At 54.9% G+C, this 9270-nt stretch overlaps 1 protein-coding gene across 1 annotated transcript; it reads left to right on the top strand.

Moving 5' to 3' along the window:
• Positions 1-7299: 7299 nt before the first annotated feature.
• MIXL1 (Mix paired-like homeobox) lies at positions 7300-9270 on the top strand. Its single transcript, XM_045879159.1, has 3 exons — positions 7300-7647; positions 8729-9023; positions 9239-9270. Exons 1-3 carry the CDS (start codon positions 7300-7302, stop codon positions 9268-9270), a joined length of 675 nt encoding a protein of 224 aa, XP_045735115.1.

Here is a 9270-nt window from a genome sequence, read left to right as displayed (position 1 = left end):
TTTCTTTTTTTTTTCACTTTTCGTTCTGGAAAAACCTCAAACACATACAAAAGTAGAGAGAATGGTATAGTCCATGGTCCTGACCCAGCTTCAGCTGTTGTCAATTCATATCCAGTCTTGCTTCTTCTGTATCCCCCTGCCCCCAAACTAGATTATTGTGGAGCAAATCCTAAACATTGTATTATTTCATCTGCCAATGTTTCTATGTATCTCTGAAAGACAATAAAAACATGGCACAAAATCACTATCATAAGTAAAAAAAATTAACCACGGTTCCCTAATATCATCTCATAGCTAAGGTTCAAAGGTCCCAGCTGGTCTTAGAAATGAATTTTTCTTGAGGCGCCTGGTAAACGAAGAAGCAAGTATTTATCCTGCCTTTTCTGTATGACTGTAGCGCCAGGTAAACAAATTGTTGATGAAGAAAAGTTTCTCCTTATGGACGTGTTCTGCTGATAAACGGAGAAGGAACGATAGAGTTAGAAGACCCTCATTTGGCAACGTCTGATGACGTAATGAGCCCTGTGATCGTCACGGCTGCTAACTCTCCGTCCTTGTAGAAACACACATCACCGCTGATGAATGAGTCATTCTCCCCAAAATACAGAACCAGAATGCGAGCCCACGACTGGAACTCACTCCGGTTTCACAGAAGTGCAGGGAAGAGTAGGAGGGCACAGGGAGCAACAGCGGAGCAATCAACGAAAGCCAGACCGCGGGGGAATTCAGGGCAAACGCCCGCTGCTTCATCAAATCGATGATGACGAGAGAGACGGGGAGACACAGAGGGAACCATCTGTAGACTAAAAGGGACCAAAGAGCCCTATCAACTCGATGCAGTGTTTGGATCCTGATGAGAACAAACCACCTGTGAAAATTCACTTCCAGGGCGCCTGGCTGGCACGGTCGGTAGAGCATGTGACTCTTGATGTCTGGGGTTGTGAGTTCGAGCCCCATGTTGGACAAAGAGATAATGTAAAAAAAGAAAACTTCATTTCTTTTTTTCTTTTTAGGATTTTATTTATTTATTTGAGAAAGCTAGAGTACAGGTGGGGGTGGGCAGAGGGAAAAACAGACTCCCCGCGGAGCGCAGAGCCAGAAGTGGGCTCGAGGCAGAAGCTGGGCTCGATCCCAGGACCCCGAGATCATGACCTAAGCCCAAGTCAGATGCGTCACCGACTGAGCCACCCAGGCACCCCGATTTTAATATATTTGATGTGTCTCAACCTATTGCTTTCATTATTCTTATTGGCGCTCAAATTGTCCTGTTTGGCCAGTGGGAGCCTCTTCATCTTATTTCCTGAGAGGCTGGCTCAGTGGTGTTTAATAGTTTTGTCCTCTGCAGATGTGACTGAATACTCCAGACTCATGCATTGGCTGCCCCTGACCTAGAATGAGCCATTTCTCAAAGGAGCATTTTTCCCTCCTTTGTACTGGAAATGGTGTGGAGAGACCACAGTCTGCAGTGAACGAGTTTAAATAATCCCAGAATAATCAACCAAGTTAAAAGCAGGGCCCTCTCTGGCATTGTTCAAGCGATACACCCAAAGCGAAAGCGTATTTGGGGCATCACAAGGGAGTGGGCTGAGTCTGGGTCTACGTCCTCCCGCTCCCCGGAGTCATGGGTCAGATGCATGGGCGGGGGGCGCGGGGGCCTCCACAGATGCAGGATGGTCGCTCACCCAAGAAGCCAGGCTGCTGAGCAGAAGGCCCAGTGGTAAGGGGACCCCCCTCGCGGTCTCAGAGCCGGGTGCCATGCACGGAGTTGGCCCTGAGAGCACATTGAGTGCAATCTGAAAGAGGCCCAGAGTGGAACCATTTATTGAAAACCATACATCCTGGTGCAAATTAAAATGGAATAGTATCTACTTGGAAGTGCTTTCTCACCTATATCCGAGAGTCTCTGTCTGATGGGACCAACTTAGAGTGGCATTTTACTCGCTCAGATGTCTCTCATCTACTGTGGGCAATAATATGCAGTAAAAGGAAGTATTTTGGACATACACTCCCACTACTTGCTGGCTGGAACTCCAAGTCTGGAATTGATCTTAGGTTACCCTGGGCATCTGCTAACGCTTTAACAAATTATTTGGGAGTAGAGGGGCGCCTGGGTGGCTCAGTTGACTAAGCATCTGCCTTCAGCTCAGGTCATGATCCCAGGGTCCCCACGTCGGGCTTTCTGCTCAGTGGGGAATTTCCTTCTCCCTCTCCCCCTGCTTGTGCTCCCCCTCTCTCATTCTGTCAAATAAATAAATAAATAAAATCTTTAGAAAAAATTATTTGGGAGTAGAAAAGACAGGTGTTGGCAGATTCTGTGTTCTCCCGATGCCTCTCTATTTGTCCTTGTCCAGTGTGGCCGCACTCAGGGTAGGCAACCAAAGTTTCACGCTATGGTTGGAAGAGAACAAAATGATCAGAACGACTCGGGGTTCGAGCCCAATGACCATGTTAAAGAAACCCGCAGCATCACAAAGCTCTCATCAGCATGGACATTTTTGAAGAAAGACCACGGCAACATTTAACGCACTGATGGGTGGCCGCATCTCTGGGGGACTGCTCGGTATGAAGGCGGGATCGTCATTTTGAGGATCCAGAGCTTTGTTTAAGCAACTCAAAACGAGAGTGCAGAATTCAAATCTAGTGTACGAATCTGAGCCGACTAAATACCTCCTTGGATCTACATATAAGCAACGATCAAAGAAGAGGAATTTGCTGGATGGTGACCCGGAGCTTTCCTGTTGCAATCCGGTGGCCACTGGCCATACTCAGCTGCTTAAATTTAAATCAGTTAACATGAAATAAAGTAAAAAAACAAAAGAAAACAAACCCCCCAAGAACCCAGTTCAGGGGCACTAGCCCCATTGCTGGTCGATTTGGTTATCAAGCGTGTGGACACGAACTTGGAGATTCTATGGTTTTCTCTCTCTGAGGTTGAGATGTTTCTTTGACTTCCTCGCTTGTGTGAGTCTGGGTGGTAAAAGACACTGCCCAGAGGCTTTGGATAGAAATAACTGAAAGAAGAAAAGGAATCGGCCTTTTAAAAAACTCACTGTGTTGGGTTTCAAATGTATTTCGCGTTTGTTATTGGAACTTATTTGGTGTTAACCAAACAACAAGAGAGGCTCCTTCACCTTTTATCACTTTCCTGGTGCATTAATACCTTTTGGGGGATGTCGCCTCTCAATCTCTTGTAACCTCTGCTTCTGGAATACACTTCAGAAACTCAGGAGGCCCGGGTTAGAGGAGAGGAAGTCAAAGGCAGGATCAAAGGGGCAAACAGCTCGGGGCTCCGGGTGGGAGTGGAGCCATCAACTCTCCTTTTCCTGGTTCTCTGGTCAATAAACACCCAGCTCGGAGCGTGGGCCAGGTCTCAGCACAGGTCACAGGTCGGACGCCCGACTTGAACAACAAAGCCGGGAAGAGGGTACTTAGCACTTGGTGAGGAAAGGCAGGTGTCTGTAATGTTTGGGGGAGCCGGGGGCGGGGGGGGGGGGGACGGGAGCCCTGCTGGGAAATGTCAAGGATGCAGAGCAGGACCGTCACCCCGAGTGGCTCCCGCCTCCCCACTGGGGCTGCTCCAAAAAATGATACTTTTTTTTTTTTTTTAAGCTTGTTGCTTTTTCTACCAAGTCCCTACTGGCCTTCCCGCAGGATACAGGGTGTGTCTCTCTGAGGACTGTCTTCTGGGTCACCTGCTCTCCCTTTCTATCTGTTTCACCAGATGTTACCAACAGAACAAATGCAAATAAGGACCAAAGCCCTGAGCAAGTCAGGTGGTGAGTGAGCGGAGCCCAGGTGTGGACAAGAGTTGCTGATCTCAGTGACCCTTGCCTTCGGCTAACCCTGAACTTCAGCGTGGATTCTGAAACTGGTAACCTGACTAGCTTTGGTACAGGAAAGTACCTTCTGGAGCCTATTAAAAATGTACTTAGCAGGGGCACCTGGGTGGCTCAGATGGTTAAGCGTCTGCCTTCGGCTCAGGTCGTGATCCCGGGGTCCTGGGACCGAGCACCGCATCGGGCTCCCTGCTCAGCGGAGAGCTTGCTTCTCCCTCTCCCTCTGCCGCTCTCTCCGTGCTCATTCTCTCTCTATCAAAAAAAAAAAAAAATACATTTCTTAAAAGCACTTAAATTTCACAGATTGTGTATTTTGGGAAAATAACTTGCCATAATTATTTTTTAAGCTCTTGTCAAGGATCAGGCTCTTTCCGTTTTCCATTTGAGGAAACAGGTATAGAAGAATTCACAAAAATATTTGCTGTAGGCTTGCAGCAGGGTAACGGAGTAAGGCATCCAGAACTTGGGTTTTGTGGAAACCACTTATGATTTTAGAGGTGTCTGTCACACCCAAGAGGAGCGGAAAGTACCTGTGATTTTGAGTGAGTGGACACAGGAGAGCTTCTGAAGAGACCTGTGGAAGCTTAGAACTTCCTAACCCGGGTCCGCGTCCACGGCGGACATGGGAATTCCATTCCCAGCAAAGCAGTATCTCTTTCCAGACACATTACTTGCATCCTCTGCCTCAGTATTGTAACGTTAGTTTTCTAAAAACATTCAATTTTAAGTGTTCCTGCTCATGTCCTTTTTTCTTTCCTAAGGACCCAACCCAGGGCGCCTGGCATGCGACTCTTGATCTCCGGGTCGTGAGTTCCAGCCTCACTGGGTGTAGACTTTACTTAAAAAAAAAAAAAAAAAGATCCAACCCAGAATACCACATTGCACAGAGCCATCAGGCACATGATTAAAAAAAATCATAATAAAGCAGCTCCGGGGAGTGTAAGATAAAGTCTCCCTCTCCAAGCCCTTGCTCGGGATTGCAGTCCTGGGTTTCCGCCGTGGCCCCACCGAGGTGATGCCTTCAGTACACGCAGGCACACACCATGAAAACGTTATTAAGAGCAAAAGGAGTTGAGAGGGGGAAAGGCTGAAATCTTACTCTACTGCGGAAGATTATAATGCCACAAGCTCTCCAGAAAAGTCAGGAAGGATAACGCGTGTTTAGTCGGTCTGCTGGGTGACGTGGCCACACCGAGTGCTGGCATCGCTCACTGCCAGGTCAAAAGCAGCGAAGACCTCCTGTGTAGGCGGCTTCATCAAACCCTCCCTGGTTCCCATGACCAGGCACCTCATTCCTCAGGGCAGGTCCCCCTGCTGGCCTGCTGGGCCCCCGCCGAGGAACGGGGCTGGGATGTAGGGCTGTGTGTGTGTGGCGGGGGGGTGTCCACACAGCCGGAGAATTCCTGTGACTCCTGGCCCTGGGCAGTTTCTGGCTCGCTGGGCTATCTCCGGCTGTTAAACCTCAAGTGGCGGCTAGCAGCCGGGAAACCTCTGCCTCCCTCGGAGGCTGGCCTTCTGGTCCTGGTAGCTCAGCTACAGCTAGGGAACTTGGGTCTGCGTGGGTCTGGTTCTATCACCGCTGCCTGCGACTGGGACCCTAATGAGCCCACTGGGCCTGAAAGACAACCAGCAAGAATGGAGGAGACAGGGGTTTTGCCCCCTCCGGAGGGTGCAGGGGAAGTGAGCAGTGAGCACAGGAGTTTCATCCGGAGGCCGCTCAGTGACTCTGACCTCTGGGCCTCGTCTGGATTGTGGAACTATCCCAGACCTGTAAGACTGGGATGAGAGTACCCGCTTCATAGAAACACATGTGTAGCATGGCCTTGCCCACAGAAGCTTCACAGTTTTGGGGCTGGGGGCGCCTGGGTGGCTCAGTGGGTTAAGTGTCTGCCTTTGGCTCAGGTCATGATCCCGGGGTCCTGGGATGGAGCCCTGTGTTGGGCTCCTGCTCAGCGGGGAGTCTGCTTCTCCCTCTGCCTCTGCCCCTCTCCCCGCTCATGCTCTCTCTCGTTCTCTGTCTCTCTCAAATAAATAAATGAAGTCTTTAAAAAAAAGGTTTTTGGGTTAATGAAAGAATGACGGAGCATAGCAAAATAGAGGGTCTGACCTCCTATCCCATATGCCTTCTGCTTGAAGACTCTGATGACCCAGCAAAGGAAGAGAGAGAGGAGGGGGGCAGGAGAGAGAGAGAGAAGGCGTGGGGGTGGAGATGGAGAAGCAGGCTATCCGGAAGAGCCTCAGGGGTTTGAAACAGTCCCTGACACCCCAGCCACCCACCAGGAGCCAATCAAGCACTGAGCTCCTGTCCCCAGCAGGCTTTCTGCTTTGACACCCAGGACGTCCTTCCAGGACGGAAACATCCAAGGCCTTCCTGGGGTGGTCTTACAGTATTCCAGGATGGACAGACAGGCAGGGACACTGCCCTGAAGGACCCTCCCGACAGAGAGCAACCTTTCACCGTCCTGGCCAAGTCGGGGCTCAGGTTCTGGGAGCAGGAAGCCCGGGGCCTCCGACTCCTCTTTTGGGCGGAGCGGTTCCCACACGGGACCCTGCGTTTCTCTCCCCATAAAGTGAATTCAGAGGCACCCAGTGCAAGGGGCGTGCAGGGAAGGTCCGGCACGGTGCCTCACGCACAGTGGATGTCTGGACTTGAAGGAGAAGGAGAAATGGGTGCCTGCGCCCTCAGACCTTACAGTCTAGGAGGGGAGGCAGAGACGCAAACCAGGGCCAGAGCACACGTCAGGACCAAACGGGAACCTGGAATGGGGCCCCCCGGGGCAGAGGCAGGCTGGCGCGGAGACTTCCCGGGGCCCCGTCCGTCAGACGGTCCGTGAGCATCGTTGGAAAGGCCCGGGCACGCGTCTGTAAACGTGGGCGCGCTTTCAGGCCCGCCGCGCCCAGGGGACCCTTGTTCCTCGGCCCGCGGGCATTCCAAAGGGTCCGCGCCTCGCTCCCGGTGAGGCCGCTGCCTCCCTCTGCCGCCCCTTAATCTGCACCCCCTTCCGATTCAGGATGTGCGGCGGCGGCTTGCGGAGGGCAGGGGCTGGGCTGTTTGACCAACCTGGTACCTGGTCTGGCACGTAGCCGGCTGGGGGGGCGGGGTAAGTAAATAGCTCCGAGGACGCGGGCAAGGGTCGTTGCCCCGGCCCGGCGCGCCGCCGAGCGGGAGGCCGGCCCGGGGATGTGGATTGCGGCCGGCGGGCCGGGCGGGCGGGGGTCGCCGGGGGTGGGCGGTGTGTGTGTGTGGGGGGTGCGGCCCAAGTTCACACCTCCCCTCCTCCCGCCCCCGGCGGCGGAAGCGGCAGTTCCCACGGCGTCTGGCGGGGCTGGGGGCGGACCGGCCCCCGGGGGGGACACGGGTCTCCGCGCGCCCGGCCCTTTGAGCGCGCCGCTCCCCTCCCTCGGCCCGCGCCCTATAACCGGGGGCCCGCGCCCCTTGGGTGGCGCACTGGCTCGCGCAGCGATGGCCGCGGCTCGGTCCCAGCAGCTCGGCTTCGGGGCCGCTCCCGCGCTGCCCGCGCCCCCGCCCGGCCCCGCCGCCGCCCCGCCGGCCCCGGGCCCCGGCTCCTTCGCCGGCTTCCTCGGCGCGGGCCCTGGGCCCGCCGCGCCGCCCCCCGCACCGCCCCGCGCGCCTCCCGCGCCCCCCGCAGGCGCGCCCGCCCCGTCGGCGTCCCAGCGCCGCAAGCGCACGTCGTTCAGCGCTGAACAGCTGCAGCTGCTGGAGCTAGTCTTCCGCCGGACCATGTACCCCGACATCCACCTGCGCGAGCGCCTGGCCGCGCTCACCCTGCTCCCCGAGTCCAGGATCCAGGTGAGCCCCGCGCTGGGCAGGGGCTGCCCCCGGGGGGTGGTGTCGGGACCCGTCGCTGGGGCGATGGGGTGGGGCGCACGCAGCCGTTTCCCTCCGTCGGCGTCCAGTACGATCGGGGCCCCTCCGAGGACGCCCGCCGGCCCCTTGAAAGGGTCAGAACGTCCTTCCCGAGCAGGAGGGTGAGAAGGAGCACTTTCACACTTTTTCTCGATCCAGGAAGGGACAGATGAGGCACGGTTGAGGCTTCCACCGGTGGGACCCCAGTCTCTGGGAGAGAGCAGGGCTGGCTGAGTCTCCGAATGGCCCCCAGCGCCCCTAAGGCCCCTCTCTTGGCGGGTATTGGGTTCGAAGGGGTGTAGCATCTCGGGGTAAAGCCTGAAGCACGTGGGGCTTCTTGTCACAGTTTGAAAAACCCGGTGCCAGGCGCGTTTATTGCAAAGGGATTGAGATCGGAATTCGGGAGCTTGCTGGTGACGAAGAGCCTGCCTTTTTGGGCATGGTCTGCGTCCACATGCAGTTTTAAGTAGGAGCCCTCACTTCACCCCTGGGAGGAGCGGGCTTGTTTTCCTGCGTCCCTGGTGGAATCCGTCCGTCGGCCCCAACCGGTGGTGCACAGGCTTCGTAAGCAGGACACCCTCGCTATTTGTTGGGAGACGGTGAGCAGAAAAATGTATTCACAGAAGTGAAGTCCGCAGAGCAAAAACCCCTTCTTGATTGATTTGACAAGGGACCACACTTCCAGAAATCGATTTTCTAAATTCTCTTGCCGCCTGTCATCTCCAAGGCTAGAAGCCTTTTATCCTCAAATGCTAAGTGCTTCTCATTCTGCCACCCCACTTTTCATCGCAGATATCCCTATTTGATGCCCAGGTAGAACAAGGCGGGTTCCCCATTTGGCACCTGGAAATGGTAAGGCAGAGAGAGCTAGGGCCTCTGAACTCCTGGCCGCCCATTGGCCCAAGTGCTTTCTGGAAAGCGGGAAGCTCCGGACAGGGAAGCAGGACACGTTGACCGGGAACTCGGGAACGGTGAACTAGCGTTAAGGACTTCAACCCAAAGCTGCTTCTCTGCCCTCTTCCAGGTGTGGTTCCAGAACCGGCGGGCCAAGTCAAGGCGGCAGAGCGGGAAAGCCTTTCAGCCCTCGGCCAGATCCCAGCTTTTCCTCCACCATGCTGTGCAGGGACCCGAAGTGAAATGTTTGAAGCCCCAGTCGCCTCTTGAAGTAGACGTGAACTGCCTGCCCGATCCCAACAGAGTTGGGGAGGGCATCCCCCACCCGAGCTGCCAGGGTCAGCGCTTCGAAGCCTACTCTCCCCTCTCTGAAGACACTGGTTCAAAGCTGGACTCGTGGGAGGAACACATCTTCTCTGCCTTTGGTAACTCTTGAGGAATCTGGGTGAGGTCAGGGTAAGCTCCGAGGAGCCCCGCGCCCCTGAAGGCGAGGACACACACATCAGAAGGCTGTCCTTTCTGGCTCCGGGGCGAGGGACACTCGCCCGTTAACTTCAGTGAAGGTGTCGCTGGCGCCCTCCCCTGTGATGCTCCCTCCCCTTCGCCTGTGAGCCTTTCACCCCTTCTCCTCCCTCCGCAGGGCCCCTCCCCGGGAGTCTCACGGTCCTTTGA

This window comes from Mirounga angustirostris, unplaced genomic scaffold, assembly GCF_029215605.1.
Source record: "Mirounga angustirostris isolate CCGP_5_RB_7025 unplaced genomic scaffold, mMirAng1.0.hap1 SCAF_6, whole genome shotgun sequence".
In the NCBI taxonomy this organism is placed as follows: Eukaryota; Metazoa; Chordata; class Mammalia; order Carnivora; family Phocidae; genus Mirounga; species Mirounga angustirostris.
Note: the sequence above shows the minus strand (reverse complement) of the source record. Positions and strands in the feature narration are given on the sequence as shown.

Coding starts and splice junctions, on each gene's coding strand:
- MIXL1 (XM_045879159.1), top strand. CDS start 7,300: ATGGCCGCGGCTCGGTCCCAGCAGCTCGGCTTCGGGGCCGCTCCCGCG. Junction 7,648..8,728: donor TCCCCGAGTCCAGGATCCAG/GTGAGCCCCGCG, acceptor GCCCTCTTCCAG/GTGTGGTTCCAGAACCGGCG. Junction 9,024..9,238: donor ACACATCTTCTCTGCCTTTG/GTAACTCTTGAG, acceptor CTCCCTCCGCAG/GGCCCCTCCCCGGGAGTCTC.